The 26,925-nt window shown below is 39.3% G+C and overlaps 1 protein-coding gene across 1 annotated transcript in view; it reads left to right on the top strand.

The window, feature by feature from the left end:
• CDH8 (cadherin 8) overlaps positions 1–23,751 on the top strand; it is a 178,100-nt gene extending 154,349 nt beyond the window's left edge. The window contains exons 10-11 of the mRNA XM_065416681.1: positions 21,638–21,889; positions 23,258–23,751. Of these exons, the coding sequence (XP_065272753.1) occupies positions 21,638–21,889; positions 23,258–23,751 (746 nt within the window). The remainder of the gene's footprint in view (positions 1–21,637; positions 21,890–23,257) is intronic.
• The last annotated feature ends 3,174 nt before the right edge of the window (positions 23,752–26,925 follow it).

The following is a 26,925-nucleotide window of genomic DNA, read 5'->3' as shown; positions in this document are numbered from 1 at the left end:
AAAAGATTAAGAAAACAAAACAGAAAAAAGAAAAAAAATGGGCCAGGCAATCACCATGAAAGAATAAATTCATCTTAGCAAAGAAAATCTGGAATGCGGATAAAATACCAGGTAGACACATAGAGATAAGAACAAATTAAAGCTTCAGTCTGACATAATTTCAGCTAAACAATGGACCTCAGGCCTTGAGGGTAGCAAGTGTGCTAATTTCACATCCAGGAGCATCTCGGCAATAAAGGAATCCAAAGTTGGATCCCTCCGAAATTTTAGAAGTTTTTTCAGATGTACAGCAATGTCTTGATTGTATGTAGTACCTTGTAGGATCTCAAAGTGCTTTACAAACATAAATTAATGAAGCCTCAGCACATACATGATAATTTGGTGAGAGGACTTAAATGTTTCCTTCATCATGTTTATTTTCTGTATCATTTCAGTTTCCACTTGTCTTTTAATGGGAGGCCAACGTGTAGTCAAACATAGCAGCAATATTGTATCTCTTCACCAAAAGTTCCTCAGTACACACAGACTATTAAACTATATTCTACCCCTCACACACACACATTTCCTCCCATTTTGTCACTTTAATATAATCATTAACCATGATTAAAATAAAGAAAGTGAGTGAAAGAAAACCAGAGAAAAATAAACCTTAACATTAATAGGCGTTTCGAGAGATGATTCCTCTTCTTATCTGGCAACATCTGCTTGGACACTTGTAGGTTTGTCCGTGTTTCAGATCTTTGTGTATCCTGAGAGTATCTATCTGATGTCTAAACCAATGAACTTATCTATAAATAAGCAAACTTTAGTGACAGTAACTCTACTTGTCCTCCTGTTCCTTCCTTGTTACAAATTGCTTAAGTGTTCTGTCACATGTTGGTTCGGCTGTGCATACAGATTAGTGTACTGACTGTTTATGCAAAATGCTAAGACTTATAAAATAAATTGTCTTTCAATAATAAAGACAGTGGGCCATATTCTCCTCGAAAACAGCGTGGGAACTTCACTGTATAGGTTGGGGCTTAGAATCAGTGTATTTGAGAGGAAAACTTTTCACAATCTGTTCCTCACCATTATGTGTCAGGTTTGCCAGTCTCATTCGGTTGTTGTGCATGGTGGAGTATTTCTACTCTAACATCTGATAGTTTGCATTAGAAGTATAAGGTGTTTATAAAGGGGGAATGTTCTTCCAAGAAGATGATCTCTGCATCTCTCCAATTGTAGCTTTACAATGTTCACGATGTACTGGATCACCACGTCTCATTCAGAACTCAACCTATATGGGAGCAAAAGAAAGAAACTATTCCCGCACAACTTTCACAGGTTGTTGCTTCCTGCCTGGAATCATGTATATAAGCAGAGTGGCTATCTTTGCCTTGGCTTCTTTTACCAAATGTACATCAGTACTCTTGGACATATTTTTTCCAGATTTTCAGGAGAGAGTCTTCTGCAAACATGTAGCTTAGATGCCTCTGTCAGAATATAAGGCGCTTCTGGTTTCTTATTTGGAATGAATCCCTCCAAGTTTTCTGCACTCAAAAAGCAGGTCCCTTAGTAGAGGTACTCATGGACAATATGCTTTCTATCCATGCTGGATATTTTGTTAAGTGGCATTTATTCACTGAGTAGGAGAAATAATGTCTCAGAAGTGGAGGTGTTGGTAGGAGGGGAAATTGCCATTGATTTTTGTCCCTAATCTGGTCACAGGTCAGGACAAACATGATATTTTAACAAACACTCCCTACCCTTTCCCCAACCTCATTATTGGCTGGGGGAGTGTGTGCATGTGTTTGGTTTTGTAGTTCTGAGCAGCTAATTGGCAATTATAGCATAAGTCCATTTTTAGTCACTGGTTTTGCATTTTATTTTGTAAGGTTTCTGCATACCTGCTCTGTTTTAATCATCCTCCAATGGCTGTCAGGAAGAATATTAATTAATTCTTCCACCCCTCAGTTGTATTTTTTTCTCTTCTAACCACTGGGTCTCAGTAGATGAGAATTAGCTGATATTCCCACTGCCTGAAGTTGTAGTACAGTTAAACAGATAAATACACCTCTTCTAGGGAGAGAATCCGGTTTGCGGACAACATACAGTGTAAAGCAAGACTATGGAGTTGGTTTGCATAGATTGTAACCTCCCATACAGTGCCAAATATACAAGTGGTGTTGAGGAAGTAATAAATTATCATTTGAAGTACAGAGAGACAAGGTGGGTGAGAGAATATCTTTTATCAGACCAACTTCTGTTGGCAAGAGAGACAAGCTTTTGAGCTTTCACGGAGCTCCTCTTATTCATTTGAAATACAGTAATTCTTCCCAGCCAGATGACCATTACATCAATCTTAATGTGAACCCTTTCTGTGCTGCAGAGACTGGCTGGCTGTGGGGAGGGTGTCAAATATATCCCTAAAAACCTGAATCCCTCCTCACTAGTCATAAGCAAGCAAATTTCATTCACAGACATAGTGGATTCCTCTGGCCGTAACAGACACAGCGGCATGTGTATGCATAAAATACAATGCGGTATGAGTCTCCAACCTGTACCTAATTGTTAAAATTCAACTTATCAGGGTTAGTATTCTCTCATGCAACCACATTTATGCTAGTCACACTTTTCATGAGTAATTATTATTATTTTCTATCATGGTAGCACCTAAAGGGCAACCAGGTCTGGTCCCTGTATTGTGAGATGAATGACAATCCCTACTTCAAAGAATTTATAGTCTAGAAGACAAGGCATGATAGGTGGATGAGACAAATTTGCAGGCCAGGCTTGGGGTTGGGAAGCCAGGGTAACAGAATAGGAGATGAGCTGTTCCAGCCAGTTTAGCTGTATTCAGATGCCAGTTTTTGGTATGAATTACAGAAAAGGTGAATTTTGAGGAGGGGTTTGGAGGGGGACAAGGTGCTGATTGTATAGATTTAGACTGGGGGCTATTTCCACTCATAAGGGGCAGTATAGGAGAAAGCACGAAAATGCTTGTTGGAGAAGCAATAAATTGGGAGACTGTGGCTGACATTATTGGTAGAGTGAAGATGGGAGTCAGCCTTAAGGTAACAAGTCAGATAGGTAGGGTGGGGCTAAGTTATGAAGAGAATTGGGGGAAAAGACAAAAGGGTTGTATTTGGTGCTGTGGAAACAGGGGAGCCAATTGAGGAGGAGGATGGTCAGAGGGATAAGCCAGGAGGAAGATTTGGCTCTCATATTTTGAATTGATGGGAAGCAGGAATGCAAGACTGAGCTCAGGAGGAGTTTCAATGAGAATACTACCATGTGGTGCTTATGACCATCTCAGTAAAATTGGCAAGATTGTAGGCCATTGAGTGCTGTGATACAGCAGGGCCAGGGAGGAGTGGGAGAGGGGAGATATATAAGCTCTAGGCTAATTAAGGTGTGGTTCCCTGTAGACTAGGGAGGGTTGCTACAGGTTAAATGGAGCACTTGTAGTCAATTAAGGCCCTGTCAGGAACCTAATAAAAAACCCTGCTTCGGGCAGTCAGTGTGTGAGGAAGGAGAGAGGACTGGAGTTTGGAGGTGTGTTGCTGAGACCTGAAAGACCAGAGAACCGAAGGAAGGGAGACTCCCTCTCCTAGCATTAAGGACTGAGGGTAACCCTACCCAAGGGGGAAGAGGGCAAGAAACCTGCAGAGTTTGAGAGGGGCTGGGGCTCAGAGTGAGGAACAAACCCAGACCCCTCCCCCCGCTTCCCTCCTCTACCACCTTCCCAGGCCACTAGCGGGGCCCTTGGCACCCAAGAGCAGGGGCAAGGGGTGGCATCTTAGCCCCCCTGCCAAGAAAAGCGTGGGACCCACCATATCAACATTAGCCATTTTGTCGCAGTGCTTATAGAATTTTCAGGTTGTTCAAGAGAAAAATCAGGTGGTCACTTGAGCAATCTTTTCTGATATTTGCACATTTAGGCAGATTTTTGCCCGTCTCACACATGGGAGTTGGTTATTTTTTTCCTTAGGATATAACTAATGACTTGGTGGTTTTATATGGTTTTCACCTAAAACCAGGTAGAATTTCATGATTTTGTCTGAGTTTCTCTTGGAGACTTTGGTTCAACCTAACCCCAAACTCAAAGCAAAATATAGGAGGTGGGAACTCATAAGAACTGAAATAAAAATGTTTTGTTGTGAACTGCCATACCTAAGTTTCACTCTAAGGATTCTAGGTGCTACAACAATACAAATAATAAACAATAATCTTTGATGTAGCCATTTTCTATCCATCTATAACTGACATGGGAGTCATTCCAGTATAACTTTAAACCTTATTATTTGTGAGCAAGCCTCACTCCAAAGGATGGCTTGCAATTATGGAACTGGACTGGGATTTAGAGTGTTTTTCCCTAGAAATGCTACAAGCTTCTTATCTGGCTTTGGATAAATCACTTAATCATGGTGTGTGTGTCATTTCCCCATATATAGAATACTCATCTCCCAGAAGGGCTGTATGGGTACATTTTTTTAATGTTTGCTTAGTGCTCAGATGATGATGGGGACCATAATAGCCTATAAATCAATAAAAATTGTGATTTTTCATAAGAGCCACAAAGGAAATCCCTAACTACCCTTTGATTCTGTAGAAAATTCTCATAAAAATAAATAAGTAAATGCTTCTAGGTCTCAACCAAGTGAACTACATGGAGGGACTAGTCTCAAGAAATACTGTTGTTCTCGCTGGTGGGTATAACTCATACCAGCAAGTTCTCCAATTCCTTGTTCATCTGGATGCAATCTTTGTGCTGATCTCTAGTATTAAAAAATAAAGGAGGGTAGTTTGGGGATGGATACCACACTTCAGATATCACTCTGCATCTGCTTAGTCTATTCCAGAAGTGGTACTAGTCCCATTTCTCTTGTAACATCTCAAATTTTTAAATCAGTAAAGATTCCAGTCGATTTTTTTCATGAAAAATCCACACTCTTATTTTGTGCTTCTCTCATGATTGTCTCCTGACACACAGAAAGCTATCAGCAAATACGCCTTTCCTTTTTTTTGTTTGTTTGTTGTTGAGAATTCTATGGCCTTCTTTCTATCAGAAGAAGTTCCTTCAGAAAACTTTGTATAAAGAATTCTTACACTCATCTTCTTCTGGGATTCCTTTAATCTGGCCTTCTGATCTTCTAGTTCATCCAGTAAGAAAACTGATATCTTTCTCAGAGTACCTAACATTCTCCTTCAGAATTTCTCATGCTATTCCAAGTTTATTTCCCTCTGCTCTTCTGATTCACTGCTCAGCTAATTCAGCCTTCTTGCCGTGATCGAAATTATTTGTTGGATTATTGTTAAAATCTTCTCATGTCCCTAATCTGGGCCAATAGAATCACTTGAGATTCTTATTACTTTTATTGGTTTTACTATGCTCGTCTCACCTTGTATTATCACAGCTACTGTCTGTACTGTTACAGATTCTTCATCCATGAATTACAGATGATAGAGGGAGCAAATCCAGTGTGGCAAGCAAGATATATGGCTACCAGTAACACTAGTGCAAGCTGTGCCCCAGAGATTTAGAGGTCAGAACAATTGAGGCATCTCACTGGCCAATTGTGGCATAAATCTAAAATTCTGTGCAATTCCGAAAAAGGGACAATTTACCCAGAAGCCGCAAAATCAATGGAGTGAGACCCCTTAGGAAAGAGGCAGTGGGAAGGATTCCATATTTGATTTCTGCCTCACGTGTTTTTGGCTTGGTACAAAAGTGATTCATAACTAACTAAATAAATAAATAGCCTTTTTGTTTCCTCTCACACACAAATGAATTGTACCTGCCAAGTATTTCAGTTTTTGCAAAACTGTTCAGCACTTTATCTGCCAGTTTTGATAGTGGTGCAAATTAGTTTGTATGCCTATAGCATTTACATGGCTTAGTCATCAGGTTTGAAATAACTATACTGCCCAGAAGCAAAGTGTCATATGCTGACAACCCTTCATCTTTCCAAGCTAGATATGTTGGGATCCATGACTTTTACTGTGTGTGGGTCTTCCAGTTATGACCTTTGTCCATACTGCACATACATTAAGGAGTATTTATACACCTCAATATCTCAGACTTTAAAATTTTAAAAGCAAATATAACACATGATGTCACTAGTTTATATTATGGATTACATTTAAAAATATATGTAAGAGCATGTTTTTGCAGTCATACGCACACCTTATTCTCACGGAAATCAAATGGACTCTTGCATGTTGAAAGACTGCAGGATCAGACACTGTTGAAACCAAAGCCACAATTTTTGAGTTGCAGCAGCTCCAAGGAAATTTCAAGTGATATTTTTTTTCTTAAAATGTCTCATAATTTAAGCCACATTTAGCTTGGAATGATCTTTGGCAAAGAGTATGCGTGCTAAAAAATTTCTCATAGCAAGTTACAGCTGAGTTATAAACCCCTGAAAATAAGAGTTTGTAATGGAAGTGCTGACAGAATCTTTATTACAACAGTACCAACAGGCACTTCTCCGATAAATTCTAGTCAGTTTTTATAGTAAGGTGGCCACTATCTCAAAGTACACATTATAAGAATTAATGGTACAGCAGTACTAAAATACCATGGCCTACATTTGCCCTTTTAAATGTTCTAATAGAAATTTGATATGGTTGATATGGTTGATCCCAGGTCAACTCTATTGGAGTGCTGTATGATCTGTTGGTAAATCATTTAAAATTCTATGTGTGTGTAGAGTCAGCATCTGTGTGAACAAGGGTATGTCTACACTGCAAAGAAAAACCACCGGCGCCAAGTCTCGAGCCTGGGTCAATTGGCTCAGGCTGCAGAGTTAAAAATAGCAGCGTAGACATTCCCTCTCAGGCTGGAGCCCAGGCTCTGAAACCCGGTGACGGGGAACAGTCTCAGAGTCTGGGCTCTTCTGAGTAGGTACGTCTACCCTGCTATTTTTAGCCCCACAGCCTGAGCCCTGCAAAGCCCTGTCACACAGGTTTTTCTTTGCAGTGTAGACATACCCTAAGAGTCATTTCAGCATTGACAGTGAGATGCTAAGTTATTTGTGCTAATATTTGATTAATGCCAATATAAAAAACTCCTGATCCTTAAGCTCCCCATATGCACCTTTTATAAATGGATATATTTTAAATTGTCTCTGCTTTTATTTTATTTTTTCATAGCATGGGGTTCAAATTTTTTAGTTCAGTTTGATTTTTAGAAAGCAAGAATAATTTCATATTTTCTCATGGTTTTGATTTAAGCTAAGAAACCCTTCCCAGAACCTGTGCGGAAATAGCTTGGGTGAGGGAAGGAGATGGGGCTAGGGAAGGGATTCTTGAAACTCATCCTTTGTTTGATGAAAGGTTCATGAATTTCATTGAACCGGGGTGATATATACATACACTAAAACCCATGTCATTTGAGGCTGAGCATTGAAAGATACTCTCAATTGAAACTTTCAAAATGATTTAGGGGGGTTAGATACATATCTTCCATTATTTTCAATGTCTAAATCTCACATGTCAATGCCTGTAGCAAAGTCATCAATACTATGACATTTCATCCTATTTTAAGTAAAATTCAGGTTGCAAGGCCCTCTGGATGGGGTTGTTAGCTTTTCATTTACCCCCATAGCACCTGGTCCAAATTTGGCAAAATATAAATACTAATTAATTGGAAGTTCATGGCTCCAGGTCAGAATATAGCCACTAGTTTTACCAAAGCAGTTTAAAACAATGACCAATGGAGTACGTTCTTACTTTTTGAAACTTTTGATTAAATGAACAACATAATAGAATTAAATATAATCTGTAGATGCTGAAAATGATCCATTAGTCTATGCAAATTACCATGTTAATAATGTATGTTTAATGCTAAGCACATTTGACAACCATTTCATCTCTTTTCCATACTAGAGCTTGGCATCTTGCATTAATTCTCATAGTTTACAGCTGCAACATTCAACACACATGATATGTAGTGATGTGATCCGAATGAAATGTACATCATGTCAGAACAATATGATTACAAGTAACCAAGGTGTCTGGCTAGCTGAGTACATTGGGCAAAACTGAGGAGCCAAATTTTGTGCTAACTCTTGAAATTCCATTGGTCTGACTCCAATTCCATTTTACAAGGATATAAATCAGAAGAAGCTCCACTGAAGTCAGTGGAGATAAATCAGTCTGAGTGAGATCAGCATCAAGCTATTGACTGTAATGAAGTTGCAATTCAGTGAAAATTGTGATAATTCATACACACAAAATATTATGTGGCCAGGAATGTTCCACTTGCAGGTTGGAATCCTCTGGGTTCATCTAAAGTCTGCTACATCCTTTCTTTAAGACAAAGACATACGTGGCAATTAATACTGAGAAAACACACAGAAATTACAGGGAGGACCAAAATCCAAGGGTCATTGAAATTAATGGAGTCACTCTGGATTTCCAACAGTGTAACTGAGAGCAGAAATTGCCCCTAAATTTGCAAGCATCCCAGGTGAATATTCTGCCATTTCAGCTAAAGACACAAGTGTGCTGAAGACACAATAGGGATTCTTATCTTTAGCAGTGATTTTTTTAAACCAGGCAACTATGGAATAGAGAAATAACAGAAACAAGGGTACAAATATACATCAGGATGGTAGGGAAAGTTGTACCTTGAAACTGTCTGATGACTGTAGGCAGCACAGAACAAAATTAAGAAACTCAGGTGAAAACCTGACCCCATTGATGTCAATAGGAGTTTAGAGAAGAAGGATGTTCCAGTGACTAGAGCACTAACTTGGACTGTGTTCAGTTCCTGCTCTACCCCAAACTTCCTGTGTGACCCTGGGCAAGTCACTCTGCCTCAATTCCCCATTTGTAATGGGGATGGTAGCATTTCCCTCCCTCACATTGGGTGTTGGGAGGATAAATAAGTTAAAGACTGTGTGGTGATGGGGACCATATAAGTACATGAGATAGATCTGGAAACCAAAGCTGCTGTCCTCTGTGCCTCCTCCACCCCCATTCCCCACATTCATAGAAGCATGTAAGTGTAAAAAAAAAAAAAGTAGAGATTCTGCATCTGAATTATTCACTTGTTTTTTTACCTTCCTGTTAAAGATAAAACAAATACAGTCTCATACTGTCAGTACAAATTTTCTGTATGATCACCTCATGGACAAAGAAATTTCTATCCAGCTTTTAAAGGGTTAGCAGACCCAAGTGTAAAATATAATAGTTGCCTCTAGACTGGAAATGACCATACAGGTATGTTTGATTACAGCTCTGCTGGACTAAAGGTCACAGGAAAGTTTTAGAATACTTAAGAGACAATTATCTAAAGTTCTGACTTTTCCAAAGGCATAGAACTAGAAATTATTCAGACAATTATTTAAAGTTCACATTTTTCAAAAGGGAGGAAAAAATGTTCATTCCTTCACCTTGGCATTGTTTGCCTCTATTTATTATTACTTAAATAATCCCTTTTTATGTCAATGCTGCACAAGAGCAGAATAAATATTATTATTTTTCATTTCTGGGAAATTTTAGCCTATAAGAATGATAACAATAAACCAGAAAATAGTTTGTTCATTATTTTGAAATTCTCCATGGTGCACTTTAATCTCAGCATAGGAATAGATACTCTGTAAACACGTTAGGCTGATTATCCACCAGTTGATCCAGTGGTTAATTTATGTTATAAACAAGTATTATTATTTAAGCTGTTGGCAAAGAACCATAAATTTAGGGATGTAAAAGATTTATGAAATGATGTGGTCCATCTCTCCATCTGTGCACTATTGTTCTCTCTGCTATGTTCTCTGGTATTTTATTCAGTATTTTAAATGATTCAAGAAATTTAGGTCTTCCATACTTCTCTTGGAAGGCTATTTCCCCAGACTAATAGAGCTCACAATTAGGAAATTACATTGCATATGGCAGCCATCTATTATGTGACTTAAATTCTACTCTGCCATGTGTCAGCATGACATGTGACATAATAGGATGTAAATGACATAATTTGATCAGCCAGCTAAAATTTTACAGTGCAAATTTTTTTCTTCATATCTGGTATCTGCTATCAAATTTGATAGCAGCTATCAATCTGTTTTTTTTCAGAAGATACATCACAAATGTTGGTTTTCATGAAAAGCAGGTCATTTTGAAATATCCATGAATGCTTCAGAGCCTGTAAGATTAGTTATCATAAATCACCCAAAAAGTACCATAAAAACTGCATAATTTAGTTTCAGATTATTTTAATAAGCCTTCTGGTTCAATGGGACATTTTTATCTTTATTGTAAAAGATTATGCAAAGGGCCTTACTCAAGCAATATTGCTCTCATGATCAGCAAGACTTTGTTTTGTTTTTAATAAAAAATCCTTTTTCAAAGCAGACCTTGCATGTGAACCTACCTACAGTATCCGGTGTTATATATATGTGTGATGCACCACATATTCCAGGATGGGTGGGATAATCTCTGTTATTGGACCAACTTCTGTTGATGAGAGAGACAAGCTAGGGCAGAGCAGGAACTGAACTCAGGTCTCCCACAGAAGTTGGTCCAATAAAAGGTATTACCACCTTGTCTCATTAATATCCCAGGGCTGACACAGCTACAACTACACTGCATACAAGTAGGTATTCCAAAGCATTCAATTTACTCTAGAAAAAAAAATGCTGTCTCACCTCTCCCACAGTGAAATTAATCACTGTTCACTTGCTCATATGGTTTGCAATGGTGACTTGCATAATCAAAAGTTGTCCTGTTCTGTGTTCCCCTTTTACATATTTTTTAAATGTGCTACAGACTAAAGAACATTGTTAAGTAAAAGAACCTCAGATGTATCTTTCAAAGCAGTGTGAATGGAATCCTTTCAGGAGCAACAAAGTAGTGTCTGTGCTTTGTATTCTAGCCTAGACTAGGACTCGTAGCCCAGTTTTGCAACACAGGGCTAGCCTTATGATTAAGACTAAGATTTTGTCATGGTTATTTTTAGTAAAAGTCGTGGACAGGTCACAGGCAATAAACAAAAATTCACGGAAGCCGTGACCTACCTCCTGCAGCTCCATGGTTTCCCCTGCCACCCTGGTGGCTGGGAGCTGCAGGGTTCCTCCCCAACCCCCCGCCCCGCAAGGCTGTCCCTGGTGGCTGGAACCCGGGGAGGGCCCCCTGAAGAGGCTGTCTCCTGTAGGGGGACCCTGAAGAGGCTATAAGCTGTTGCTGGAAATCTGCAGGGGGACTCTGAGGAGGCTGTCGCCCTTCTGGAACCCTGCCTGGGCCCCACAGACTGGGGGCTGAAACAGAAAATGCCACGGAGGTCTCTGGAAGGCACGTCTTCTGTGACCTCCGTGACATAAGCGTAGCCTTACTTATGATTTGTGTGTCCTGTTACATTGTGGGTGGTGAAGGGGCTGGGCTTTGAGTTGGCTCCTAAATTCTTGATGCTAGAAGAGAGATTGATCTGTGAATTTTCTTTTTCTCTGGGTCTGCTAGAACCAGAAAAGGGAAATGCATTCCTGAATAGCTGAGCTCACAGAGGGTTCCCAAATGTACAGGACTGTGAGAGTGACTGGTTTGGTGTGTACTTAATTTTGGTCCTGCCTCTACAGATAAGAACTTTACAGTTTGGGCGTCCATTTGATTTTTTTATTGTCACTGTACAGGTGTTAACATAGAGGCATACGAGAAAGCAAGGTAGTCCTGTGATTGAGGCACTAGTGTGGAACTGAGACGCTCTGGGTTCAACCCCTGGGTCTACAGCAGCCTTACTGTGTGAGCTTAGAAAAGCAATTTCATCTCTTTGCCTCATTTTCTATACTGTAAAATAGGGATCTTCGCTCGCCCGCGCTGCTTCTCGCCGCCCCCATTGGCCCGGGACGGCGAACCGCGGCCAGTGGGGGCCGCGATCGGCCGAACCTGCCGCGTCAGCAGGTAAATAAAACTGGCCCGGCCCGCCAGGGTGCTTACCCTGGCGAGCCGCGTGCCAACGTTGCCGACCCCTGGTGTAGAACAATGTGGCACCAATTGTTCATTTGTTATTATTATTTGTATTACTATAGTGCTCGGGAGCCCTAATCAAGGAGCAGGACCCCGTTGTGCTAGGTGCTGTACAAACACAGAGAAAAAAGATGGTCTCTTCCCCAAAGAGCTAACAATCTAAGTTAGAGTTCTTTCAATGTGCATGTATTGGGGGTTGAAAATTTGACCATAATTGTCAATGAGCAAGTTAATACATGAACAAAGTATTGCTAGATGATCTGAAAACATTTGCTTATCATAGTTAATAGTAGTAAGGAGGCATAATGGATTAATATTCACATGGATTAAAGTGGATTAGTAGTCACGTAAAGAGCTGAAATGTTCTCCAAGTATTTGTCTGGTATTTTTCCCCTCTACAGACTTATATTTGGCTACCAAATGTATGACTCTCATTTCTTTAAATACAACAGAGTTTTGATTCTGTGCTTGTTTTGTGACCATTCCCACTCAAACATACTTACTGATGACTTTATTATTAAATTCTTTAAAACTCTCCAGGAGAACTCCTATCACTTATGGAATGAGATAAGAAATGAATGAAATGTCCTCATATTTTCACTTCTAGAATGCACGGAACATCTTAATAAGGATATCCTTACTTCTCTCCATATTATCTGACAGGGCTCTTTGTATTATGGAGAAACTGCTTTTTAGCTCTCCAAAGTGCATATAAAAAGCCACCTATGATAATAGTGTTTATTCAAACCCTGTACAATACGTATTAGCTCCAATAAACGTGAAGAAATACACAACTCTGCAGTGCTGAGGTTTCCAGCTGTAAAATTTCCAATTAAAAACTCTTTCTTCATGTAAGTAATATATCCAGCATAGATAATAATTTCTACCACAAAGTCTTTAATACCATTAATGATTTGATCTTTCTGAGAGCACTACAAAAGGGAGAGAAAGAGAGAGACAGAAAAAGAGCTAGGTAGGTGGAAGCTTACCCAGCAGGAAAATCTACTGATCTGTAAATAGAGTGTGTCAAGGAATTAAAGAAGCAAGATGAGGTGCATACACAAAGTTACAGTTGAATGTAAACTGACTGCTGGTGTTTCTTTTTCTTTTCTTTCTTTTTTAAACGCTTAAAAATTGTCAATCACATTTTCTGTATGTGTCTTTCCATTTTGAGGACCAGCTTTTTATTTTCACATGCAAGTTAATCAAGGTTGATGCCAGTGTCATAAAAGCCACTCATGTCTACTGCATGTATACCCACACTTTTATGTACATATGTTTCAGGGTTAGCATTTTGCTTAGTAAAATCAACATACTTTATCATGAACATGGCTTTTTACTTTGAAACTTTGGGGCATTGTGATCTTAACACTTTTCACTTGCCCTTGTAACTTTTCATCCAGCTATCTCGGAACAGCTCAGTGAGAGCTGAGGGTACTTGGAAGCCTTCAGGAAGCACTCAGCCCTGTGCAGGAACAAGTGCTAAGTGGTGCTTTTACAAGTCATTGGGTCTAGAAATCACACTGGCCATCTCACAAGTACTGTCTCCATTGTCACTTCTTGGTTTCAGTTGTGCTGGAAATATTTCCATAGCCATCTATTTTATGGGAATTTGGCAAATCCACTTGTAAACAAACGTTGTAAGTACAGAGACAGCCACAAAGCTCGTTTTAAAATATTTTCAGTGAACTGCTTTTGAATCGTTAGAAAGATCATGTTCAAGCTTTGGACATACTGTGGATTGTGCTTGGTCCTTGTTTCGTGATAGTAGGAGCAGCAGCAACTGGCATAAATAAAGTTGCACAATATCCAATCTATCCCCCTGTTTTTTAGTCCCTTGTAATTTTTGAAACTTTCATCATTTTGGCTCAGATATTCTAGGATTGGTATCCGTCCAAAGTTGTGGATATTTGTGTGTGTGTGGAAGTCTGAGCAAGAATGATTCAGCCAGTTTTGAGCACAAGGAGAGTGAAAGGGGGAAAACATCTTAAAAACTCCACGAAAAACATAAGGTGTCAGCCTGCACAAATGAAATCAAAACAATGCGATTCAATAGGATGTCAGATTTATTTGACATTGCCAAACTATTTATCAAAATGATGCTTTCACTAAACTATCTTACGACACAGTCTTAATGCTTAATATTTCATTGTCCCAGTGCTCTCATTTTTGTGCCTCCACTGAAGTACATTGTACTGAGACATGTCAAGAAACTGAAACTCATTCTCAGACTTAAATTACCGATTTTGTGTTTGGTTAAAATAAACGCCCAAAGCAAAATTCTGTTCTGCGTTACAAAAAAACATAATTATTGGAGTCCATGAAGTTACGCTGGATTTACATCACTGTAAATAACAGCAGAATTTGGCTTGAATCAAGGCAAATTTCTTGACCACTATGCTGACTGAGCTACCATACTCGTCTCACACCATTCTCCAGGCCTCAGGATAAAATGCATCTCCCGTTCCCTCCCCAGTAAACAACTGATATTTAACGAAACTCGGGTATTCCAATGAATTCCATCAATGTCCTATAGTTCATAGCAGAATTCAGCAGCAAGGGTGTTACATTTTGTCACTGTGACTATTATGGATGTTAGTGGACTCTCTGAACAGTGGGTCTGAATCCTCTGTGCATCTAGGAGCCTGAGTTTTGAATGTCTCTGCTTCTGTCAGCTTCAGTCAGAGCTTTATTAATATATGGAGGGGGGTTGTTTTTTGTCCCCCCTCCTCCCCCCGTAATTTTCTTTGTTATGATAAAAGTAGCATGAATAAATAACACGGACAGCGCTATAATGAAGGATCAGCAGGTTAATTAGAGAGATGAGTGGAGAGTGATCATCCTCTACCCTGCTGAGCATCTGCTGCCAAGTTAATTCATGCAGAAGCATTGGTGTCTGTTCCTGGAGGAGCTGCCTGCTGCTTTTCCAGCTACAAGTACTATAAAGAAAGTGTCCACAGGGAGGGGAAAGCAAATCAGATAAATTGAATTTATTACTAATCAGCTGGTGTGATTTATTTGCAAGTTTCAAGTTTTAGGAACTAAATAAAAGGCAAGCTGAGGGCTGTTGCTCTTCATGTACAGGCCATATTTCCAGCAGCACTAGGTGACATTTTCTTCTTTTTTTACTTTGAGGGGGCAAATTAGAGGCTCTTGCTAACATGATTCCCACAGCAGCAGTGAGCAGTTTCTATCCATTGTCAAAACAATTTTCTCAATGTCACCCGCTGCTTTTTTCCTGAGGACAGGTTCAGGTTGCCACTGTGGGAACATCTGATTGAGCCCCACCCTTGTGTCTCCTCGATATCTACTGCACCATATTTAAGGTTCATTATCATTTAGCTCAACAGTAGTCTTCTTCTAGCTGACAAAGCTCTTTCTCTCCTCTTGTTGTCTACTGCCTCTTCTGATATCACGTTGGTACCTACAGGCCAGCCAGGTTGAGCTCACCTGGTGCTAGCTGTATAAATATGTAGTAAATGACAGTCACTGCACAAAGAGCAAGTTTAGTCCTCTCTTTTCCCCTTCTTTTGGGCCAGATTACTCACGCTGAGTAGTACCTCACTCTGTGAGAAGTAGTCCTCCTGAAATCAATAGGACTATTTGCAAAGTAACATACCACCCAGCATGAGCAAGGGTGGAAGAAATTCATCCTTCATTGTCCCCATCCCAGTTCTCCTCCGTCCCATTTTCTCCAGTCCTTTTCCCATGTGTTTTTTCCCAATTCTTTCCCCTCCCCCCCACACTCTGCCTTTCCACTTTATCCCCAGAGCATCCAATTCCTCCCTCTTACGTCACTCTCCAGTTCTTCCTCTCTTCCCCCTCTTCCTTGTGCTGTAACTGAAAGATCTGTTGTCATCCATTGTTTGTAAACATCTTTAAACATACAAGAATCCCCTCTTCGTGCAATGGCAGCTGTCAGTGCTCTTTCTCATGGAGGTTTCAGTGGAGCCACCTATTGGCTGAATGGTTTAGATGCACCCTTGTGTGTGAAAGGGTAATAGGTGAAGGGCAGCATGGGAGCAGTAGTTCTATTTATGAAGCTCATTGTGCAAGCAGGGCCCAGTAAAAAGAATTTCTCTTTGCACAGCCTGCCCGTTTTGTTCATGACTCGTCTGCATCTGCCTGTTCTACACCCGCAACACGTTACACTGGTGCGAACAGGAATAGGGTGACTGCGTCAGAAAGAAGAAGGAGCTGCAAACAAAAAATATGTTTTCATGTCAAAGCAAGTGTCTGACCCTTCCTATATGTAACGGGGACAGGAGGAGGAGGCCAGGAATGGAATGCAAGGAGCCTTCCCAAGAGGGCTTTGTGTTCCAGCAGCATAAAGACTGTGAAAAGATCCCACTCACAGTAGTGCTAGCCTTTCCAAAGGGTACAGGCCAGGCCAGGTTTAGCAGAGCTGGCTAGTCACACAGGCAAGTAGCTTCTTCGAGGGAGGGTCTCTGTAACTGGAAATCATTGTATGTGTTTCATGCACAAGCACACCTGGAGCTCCCAATGGGAAAATGACCCCATGCATGATGCTATCCCATGCAGGACTATGTCTTAGATACAAGATAGTGAGAGGGTAGGGACTGAGCCCCAGAAGTTCAGCTGCCTTTTTTTTCTTTTTCTTTTAAGAATCAGGTGTGGAGAAAGAAAAGAGCATAGGAACAATGTGGACAAAACAACCATATATGGTCCTGCTCCTTGAGAACTATGTGCAGTCCCAAGGACTTCAACACAGGGGTGTGGTTCTCTGTGGAGGATTGGAGTTTAGTTTTGTCTGACCCCTCCTTTGGAAGCTCAAAAGAAAAGGATTATGGATTTAACTCATGCTAAAATCTCTTTAAATGGTCATTTTAAAAAAAATGTACAGAAATGTGTGTTTTAAAAAAAAAAAAATCTCACCAAAATAGTGACTGGGACTAGGAGGGGGGAAACACGATTTGCTGAACATGCCCTGCTAGGATATTCCAAGATTATACCCACAAAATAAATTAGGTTCATTTTAAAAATAACCCTTAAATAAATTGAACTACAGCATAATTTTAGTAATGTACCTTTTTTCTTTACATTTGGATGTTTGATACCATGCAATTCAGCTGGTGAGCATGTATGAGATAGGAGGGAGATTTTGTTGCTATATGTGCATTTCAGTGTCACCTCTGACATTTTTAACCAGTGTAAAGAAGTGCAGTTGTGCTTCATTCTGAAGATGTACTAATCATTGATTCCATACACACATCTTCTCCATTACATCAGAGTGGCACGCAGAATAAGGGGTATAATTAAGGAGTTTGATGCTGTTTGGGTTGTCTAAATCCTTGAGAACTCACACCTGAAATTTAGCTTTAATAAACAGGCACACTTCCTATAATTCCAAAAAGGACATGAGAAAGGACTAGACTATCTATTTAGCTCCATGGTGCCATCAGTTGTGATGTGACTGTTGCTAACTTGAAAAGACATAAGGAAAATCTGATTCCCACAGCTGAAAAGTGAAGGAGAATCCTTTCTGTACTAGAGAGGTATTCAGCTGTAATCAGCTTCAACTTCAAAAATGTTGCTTTATACTATCACTATTTTGATTTATGGTGGTCTTTGTTTGAATGTCTATTCTAAATATGTCTAAAATACAAACTCAAACTCAGATCTAAATAATTAGGTCCGCTTTAGATATAATCAGTTAAATTAGAACTGTGAAACCAAGCACCTCTGAATTTTGCGAGGAGGGATGTTTGAAATCAAATCTGGTAGAACCGGGCCTGGTTCTCTCCTCTGCTACACTAGGGGTGTATCTACACTGCAGCTGGGAGCACGCCTCCCACCTTGCTAGATGGACTCATTAGCTTGGCTTAAGCTCACATGCTAAAAATAGCAGCGTGAATTTTGCAGCCCTGGCAGAGGCTTACCACCTGAGCTCAGATCCAGAGGGTCAGATGGGCTTGGGAGCCCAAGCTGCAGCAGCCATGTTGCTATTTTTAGTGTGCTCACTTGACTCAAGCTAGTGGGAGCTTGTCTACCCAGGCTGGGAAACTCGTTACCAGCTGCAGTGTAGACACACCCCACGTGATTATTAGAGCTGATTGGGAAATTTTTTATTAATTTTTTTTTTGCCAAAAATATTGATTTATTGAAACTGAAACTGTTCACAGGAAAGGGTTGCTTTAGATAAGTTTCCTGACGTGAAAAAATGGCGATTAAAAGTTTTTAAATTGTTTAAATGTATCATTTTGACAATTTCTAAACAAAAAGGGGGTTTGGTTTTTGTTTTGGTTCAAAATGACTTCAGTTAGAAATGTAACTTAATTTATATGAAAAAAATTTCAAAAAAAGAGGAAAACAAGGTCAAAATCTAAAAAAAAATGTTTTGAAATTATTGAAACAAAATGTGTTGAATGACCTGAACTGATAGGGGTGGGGGAGAGGGCGGTTCTGGACCACAATTTTTTGTTTAGAATTTGACTTTTTGTCCCAATTTGGGATGGGAGCATTTATTGAACTCTTAAATTCTCATGGGATGGGAAAACCATTTCTCACCCAGTCCTTGTGGCTACACCATCATGAAACTGGTGTATGCGAGTGGAGAATTAGGTTCCTAGAAGTCCTAATCTTCATTTCCATGCTTTATGCAACATCCAACTCCCTCTTTTCTTCTTCTGTTTATGGAACTAATTAGGATGACCAGATAGCAAGTGTGAAAAATTGGGACAGAGAGTGGGGGGTAACAGGAGCCTATATATAAGACAAAACCCCAAATATCGGGACTGTCCCTATAAAATCAGGACATCTGGTCACCCTAAAACTAATTAGTCAGCTACAAGAACTTGTCCATTTTCTAATACTCTGCTACAGGCTCAATCAATTATAGAAATTACTATTATTATATCAGTAATACCACATCTACTGGTAAGTATCTCCTAGGGCAGGGGTCGGCAACGTATGGCACGTGGCTCGCCAGGGTAAGCATCCTAGCGGGCCGGGCCAGTTTATTTACCTGCTGACGTGGCAGGTTCGGCTGATCGCGGTCCCCACTCGCTGCGGTTCGCTGTCCCGGGCCAATGGGGGCGGCGGAAAGCGGCGTGGGCCGAGGGATGTGCTGGCCGCGGCTTCCCGCCACCCCCATTGGCCCGGGACGGCGAACCGCGGCGAGTGAGGGCCGCGATCAGCCGAACCTGCCGCATCAGCAGGTAAATAAACTGGCCCGGCCCGCTAGGGTGCTTACCCTGATGAGCCGCGTGCCGAATGTTGCTGACCCCTGTCCTAGGGTATTCTTGTTGGGTAGTATGGAGTTGTCTGTATTCTGTATCTACCCTCACTTAAATGAACACACACACACCAAGAACAATGCACTATGTTGTTAAAACTTTATCAGAATGTGACCAACCACCTGAATAGCTTCCCCCCCCCCATTCCCCTACCTTCCATCTCTCTCTTCCTGTGTATTTTGTATTTTACAGACTGCAAGCTCTTTGAGGGCACTGAGCATGCCTTCTTTAATGTTGGTATAATGCTAGTGGTCACTGCCCCCGTGATCTATTGCTGTTGGAATGGCCCCTGGGGCCATGAAAAGTTGGTATACATAGAACAGCCCTAAGGGAGTTTCAGTGTACACCAGAAACCTGAATGGCACCAGGATCAAGGGAGCACAAAGGTATCTCAGAGGTTCCTTTGTCCGTCCCCCTCTCCCCCCCACACACACCAACCACCTCCTGAGCTGCACTGAGTGTTTTTCAGCCACATCTCAGGAGAGGGGCCTTTGTGCTATCTGTCTGTTGTATGAACTTTGCCTATCTTTCAATTTTCTCTCCCTTCCAGCCACACAACCCTCCCTCTTCAATTTCCTGCTTTCCATGAAATGTCATTTAGCGATTAAGTCAAAACCATTTCATAACACAAAATATGAGGAGACTGCTTTTTTCATAGCATTTCAAGCACATTTACTCTGGGAATACAGGAGAAAAGAGGTTACTGAAAAGAGCTGCAATCTAACCCTTCAGCCCCAAATGTGATGTATAGCTTTATCTTTCCATTTTCCATCACTGATATTAGGGTTTTCAGAAAGACACATAAACATCACAATACTTGTATGTAGGGGTCTGGGGTAATTATTTTATTAATTATTATTATTATTTTGTGAAGGAATATACAAAACAAGTTAACATGAATCAACATGCACTCTGTTAGGGCATGACTCCAAACATTGAGTTTTATTATTTGTTCCTCTGAATCAAGCAGTTAAAAGCTGAGATGAATCATTAAGCATGTAAATAAATCAAAGTGTCTTGTATATTTTAAGTGCTTACTTACAGTCGTTAAAACATGAACATTCTGCCACATACAAAATCATTTATATTAGAAAGGCGTGGGTTGGTAAATGTTTGGATTCTATGGTTACCTAAAGGCAATAGAAAATCTCTTATGTTAAGTGAGGAATTAAATTCAATAATTACCTGTGAGAATCTGAGTCAGTTATTTGATGTACAGCTACACATATTAGGTACCATTAAACAAAATCAACATTTGCCACACCATAGTATTTACAGTATTGCCAATTTTTGAAAATATCACAAATAGCACAGTAAACTTAACAACCGCAGGAGTTAAATCTGGATTGTTTTAATTGTGTCCACTATGGTTGAAAGCTGTGAGAATACAAGAGGTTTAACTATGTGTGAGAGAACAGTACATGTGATTTGTAAATCAAATATTCACCCTAACCACATGGGTAAAGCAAATGCCCATGTATACGATCTAGCTGAGTGATCCTTGATATTAGCACAACTTCATTACCACATATATCTCTTTAAAGCACAAAGCCAACAAATAGGCAGCTGATGGCCAAAACTGATTTCTTGATGGTGACTTCCTAGAATTTTCTAACCAACAACCTGCCAAAACTGTGTTTAAAACACCACCGGAAAAAAAGTTGCCAAAGTGAAGGCAGTTCTTCCAATTGTAACTGTGGCAAATCCCTTTTCTTCCCTTGTCACTCTCCTCGCATTGGTGACTGTGCTCAGTTCCAGTGCACAAGGCTGGATATGCTGCCAATGGCAGAAGTCAGGCATTGGTAAAGGGTAGCTTTACACATGAGTGATCCCACTGAAGTCAATGGGGCAACTACCGTGCATAGAATTAAAGCATGTTCATAAGTCTTTGCAAGATTGAGGGCTAGGATGCTCTGGAATCAGTTTCTCTTACTTTTTCAAAAGAAAATAGGATTTAGTTTTCAAGGTACCAATAACTACCTTTCAAATAAAAATGTCCATCACCTTTGAAAATCAGGCCCACAGCTTTTAACCCAATCTAGCTCTTCCTTTTGGTTTTCTTCTATACAATTCTGCCACTTTAAACAACAAAAATGTTTCTTTTACTGTGGGAGCAATACTATGTAGCTTCAATGTAAAATACAAAACTCAATTTGTTTTTACTGATGGGTGTACTTTATTAAATGAACTAATAGCAGGTGGGATTACTTTAAAAATAATACTTTTCCATACACTAGTTTCATGAAGTTAGTTTTTATGAATGTGCAAGCTGAGAAGGTCAGTGCCTTATGTATCTGGTAAGTGGGGCTGGGGCTGGTGAAGGGGGCTGATGTGCATGACACAGTATGTGCTTGTGTGGGGGATTTATGAACTAGGGAAAAATTGTTTTCAGCAGCTATTCTGAAATGATCCAGCTGTTTAAATGTTCACTTTTCCAGGTAATACACTCAGCATTTTGGCAAAGCACAGTGGATTCAGCCGTCAGAAGCAAGAAGTGTATCTTTTACCAATCGTAATAAGTGATAGTGGAAATCCTCCCATGAGCAGCACCAGCACCCTTACAATTCGGGTCTGCGGTTGCAGCAGTGATGGTGTTGTTCAGTCCTGTAACGTTGAAGCTTATGTACTTCCTATTGGACTCAGTATGGGAGCCTTAATTGCCATATTAGCATGCATCATTTTGCTGCTAGGTATGTATTCATTTACAGCCTGCTGTTCAACATTTTTCTGGTTCATAAATGACTATAAATAAACAAAGAAACCAATTGGTAAAGGTGATGCTATCTGGAAAAATATTATCTAATTATTAGTGTTAATATATATACATTTGAGTAGCTGTGGAGTTTTGGAGTAATTGCTTCAACTGCATATAGATGAGTCTAAGGCTAGAAGAAGAAAAAGAATATATATGAATTATATTAATGCCCTAAGACCCAGTCATGATGAGCCCTATTGTACTAAATGATGTACAAAAACAGAAAGCACAGTCCCTATTCCAAAGATCCTTACATAGAAATTGCATTTAAATAAAAGTTGTATTATGAAATCAAATCTACCAATTCATATCAGGCTTTAGAAATGTTGAGTAAGAAGGTGAACTGAGACTATACCGTGGATGTTGGAAACTGAATTATTTGCTATTTTTTCCAAGACTTGTATGAGTTTATTCCGGATTGTACTGGCTTTAGAGAGATTGCAGTTTTACAAGATAAAAAGCACAGTATATTTGAATCAAACACATAAAAAAGTAGTATATGACATCAGCAAGCAAGAGAGAACAGTGATGGAAGAGCCCTGTTGCTCTGCTGAGTAACAGGTTTCAGAATTAAGCTGCAGAAACCACAAATAGTAACTAAAGCCCAACTCTTTGTGCACCTACCCATAATTCTAAAATTAGGATGACCTAAGCCTCTTCTCCCCCACCCCCTCCATCACAGTTTCACTCTCCTTACTGTAGTACTGTATGGCCTTCGAGCAACAGGTCAACAAAAGATTTCTTCCTGTGACTATGATCAGAGCCATATTTTCAAAAAGTGTCACCTAATTTTGGTTGTCTCCATTTTTGCATGCCCAGCTTTAGACACATAGGCCCATATTCACAAAGGTACATCAATGGGAGTTAAGTACCTAAATACCTTTATGCATCTGGGCACTAGGGTTTCATTTTCAGAGATGCTGAACAGTTCCTATTGATTTCAGTTGGGATTGTGAATTCTCAGAAATCAGCCATCTGAAAATCAGGCCAAAGCTGTCTGAAGTGAAGCTTAGAAATGGAGACATTCAAAATTCTGACTCTTTAAAAAAAAAAAGGGCCTAAATAAGCTATTTTATACATATAGGGTTACGGTAATAGGAAGGTAGAGCTCCTTCCCCTAGCTCCTGATCAAATTTTTGCCATTCCACCAGCGTGTTACATTTCTAGCTCTTTCAGCTTTTATTATGGCTTTATTACTCTTGTAGAAGGATACTGTCTGCAGCCCTCTACAAAAAAAATCTAGTTTACAGCTGCTTTGATTAGATGTTTTCTTAAGTAATCAGCCTGTGATGCTTTTTTACAGTTATTGTGGTGCTGTTTGTAACATTGAGAAGACATAAAAATGAGCCTCTGATTATCAAAGATGAGGAAGACGTGAGGGAAAATATAATCCGTTATGATGATGAAGGAGGTGGCGAAGAAGATACAGAAGCTTTTGACATTGCGACTTTGCAAAATCCAGATGGAATTAATGGATTTTTACCCCGTAAGGATATTAAGCCTGATCTTCAGTTTATGCCCAGGCAGGGGCTTGCACCTGTTCCTAATGGTGTTGACGTTGATGAATTTATTAACGTAAGGCTTCATGAAGCTGATAATGATCCCACGGCTCCACCTTATGACTCCATCCAGATTTATGGCTATGAAGGAAGAGGCTCAGTGGCTGGTTCCCTTAGTTCTTTGGAGTCCTCTACATCAGACTCAGATCAGAATTTTGACTACCTCAGTGAATGGGGTCCCCGCTTTAAAAGACTTGGAGAACTCTACTCAGTCGGAGAAAGTGACAAAGAAACTTGACAGTGGATTACAAACTTTTTCACTCTTGACTTAAGGATCATGTAATATTCTAGGGCCACTGCTGTTAGTTATGACTAATGTGGCTTTTTGTTTTAGAGGCAAGTTTAGCGCCAGTCATCTAAAAAATCATAAAATCACCTTCATTGTAATGTTGAATAAAAAAAAAAGTATATGTTAGGAGGTATAAGTCTTGTGGAGTGTGAAGTAAAGTATGTGGAGTGTCTAGAAGTCTTTGGATATTCGATATTCACTTGACCACTCTGAAGATGGAGATTTGGATCTTTGATAATCTTCAGTGAAATGAAAGGAATGAAAAGAAAAAAGTGCTTTTCTAGATAATGGACCTGCAGTGGTTCTGCTATTGAACAGAATCGGCTGTCAGTCTGTAAAGCTAATGGTTTGTTTCCGCATTGCCAACAAAGATCCTACCACAAAAATGTTAAAAGCAATATCTGGTCTTCTTTGCAATGCTGAATGGAAACAGCACTGTAAATCCCTACTGGCTTCTACTGTGCAGTGACCATACATTGTACATACAGTAATTGTTGGCCACATAACCACAGACTGAACGTCATCTTTAAATATTGTGTCAAGCCTTAAAATATTCACATGTTCTTAATTCATTCCAGTGATGGGATTATAAACCCTACCAATGTGCAGAGGTTCAAGAGTGGGGGTTCAAAACCCTACTTTAAAAGAGGATTGTTTTCTAGAAGAAGGAACTCCTACTCCATCTTCTGAAAGGGGAAAGAAAAAGAAACTCTGAAAGGAGATGGACTTACATATATGAAACAATTAATGAAAATATTGCTAAAGATTGAATTTATTTGTTTAATCCTTGAAATAAATATTTTATTGATGTCCATTACTGCTTTTATTTATTAAGGGTAATAATCTATAGAGTAAGATTATAAAGAAAACTAAATTATATCCATTAATAAACCTTTAGAGTTTTTTCTATATATAAAATGAATGTTTAATACATGTACATTTTGAAAAGAAAATGACAATTTGTTGCAGGTTAAAGCAGTAACCTATCCATTTGCAGTAGCTGAGTTTTAAGTGAATGCTGGCAGGAATAAAACTTTCCCAGATAAAACTTTTGACAGTTTTATATTTTCTTCATAAATCTAGTAACTGGCGTTTTTAATACAAGCACAAACAGCTGGAAGTAAACTGGTTCATGTGAATATTTAAACTGTAGACTTTTAGAAATCCACACATTACACAGTACAGTAAAACAATGCTTATAGTTCTCCACTGTATTAGAGCAGGAACCAGTATGTACATAATTTTACTGCTTCTGTTATTAGCATTTCTTTTATATAATATTCATGGTGATGCACCAGGGCTCTTGCACACACCGAAAACAGCACTAGGAGCTGCAAGCATATTCAATTTGTAATGCAAACTTGCCATTTAGAAGTAGCAATTGTATAATAAAACTGAGTATTACATGCAAATCATTTTAATTTTCTACTTTGTTTTGATGCTATATTATCATTTGTTTATTTACTTCATGTATTGTATTCAGAGAAACTCCTGTATTGTTTCCTACTTTGTGAAATATATTTTTATAAATACCTTTCTGGTGATTGCTGTTTCTTTTCAGTTTAACCTGTACCCTATAGAGAGGAATCATCAGCTGTGAATAGCTAAAAGGTTCTTTATAAACCTCTGACTGCTACAGTTTCTTCAGTCATTTATTAATCAATTAAATAGTTCACTATTGGCAATCACATCAATACACTGTTTAAAATAGGGGATAAAGTGAGAATAACAAAAGAAAAAGATGTTGGGGGCAATTTTGAGACAGTGCCTGGAGAATTGAACATGCAGCAACCTCATACCACAAGAGGATTTAAGCATATGTCTAATTTTCTGTGTGCCATGCTGAAAATTAACCTCCCAACCTTTTTTGAATGTTGCTAATAAAAATAAATTATTGTCTCTAGGATTCTCAGTTATGTTTCTTCTATAAACAAAAATAGCTTGACGCATCATCCCCAACTCTGCATGCATTTCAAAATGGAAACATTGACATTTGCTTTAGCTATGCCGCAGCTGCCTTTAATGACTGCAGTTTGCAGATAACTAATATGCTAACACCACTTCTAAATGCATTGTAAAGGTTTTAATGAAATTAATGAAGTCTCCAATTTATTTAAATTAGGCTGTATTCACAAGTTCCATCTGAATAGCTTTCCACAACGCTCTCAGCAACGTACACTAAACAGTGGAGTCATCTAAAGATAGAAAAGTTGCATTCATCAGGGTTTCAAATGAAACTCAACACATTTTGTAATAGATTTCAATAATAGTCAAATGCATTCTTGTGAAGGCTCTATTAATCATTTGGCCAAAGTGAAAGGGTATTGTGTAGTGTAATGTGCCATCTTACGATAACACACGTGTTAAGATCTGATTTCCATCTGATGTTAGACCAAGTTCTAATCTAGACCACACTCCTTGGAGCAAAGGAAGTTGATGTAAGATATGGATAAGATTATTGTTTATATCTACACACAGATATAACACAAGTAGCTCCTGAGTAGGTGTTATATTGTTCACTGTGGCTCTTTGCAGGGCTCCTTTGTAGGGAAACTCGCGAATGTATAACCTTCTGATTGCCTTTTTGATTGAAAGCTCCGTCGGAGACCATGACTGTGACCCTAGTAATAAGATTTCCAAAAAATCCCATCACTAGCACTATAGGAGAGGTAAAGCATGACAGAAATCTCATCGTTGTCAGTAAAAAAGATAAGGTAACCACTACTGGTAGGTATTGCTTTAAATTGTGCTTCCATATAGCTTCTAAACATAAATATCACCAATGAAAAGGAGGGGGCAAAAAAGCAATGGAACCGTTGTATCTACCAATGGTAACGTGCAACATTTTCTTCTTAAATCTGATAATATTAATGGCAAAAAGATTCAGTCGGCAAACAAGTAAACTCAGGATTCTTTGAATGGATGATTTATGGCATTGTGGATCCTCACAAAGTTTAGGAAGTGAAATGTTGATCTCTAGTTCTCCGTACTTGCTCATTGTGTGTGGATGAAATTAGTTCAGTGTGAAATTGTTTGGGATAGGAATTGTGCTGCATGATTTGTGTGCCATGTTGATGGTTTATAATCCTTGGGATTAGAATCATACCAACTCTCATTTTGCAG

Source organism: Emys orbicularis, chromosome 14, assembly GCF_028017835.1.
Source record: "Emys orbicularis isolate rEmyOrb1 chromosome 14, rEmyOrb1.hap1, whole genome shotgun sequence".
In the NCBI taxonomy this organism is placed as follows: Eukaryota; Metazoa; Chordata; order Testudines; family Emydidae; genus Emys; species Emys orbicularis.
Note: the sequence above shows the minus strand (reverse complement) of the source record. Positions and strands in the feature narration are given on the sequence as shown.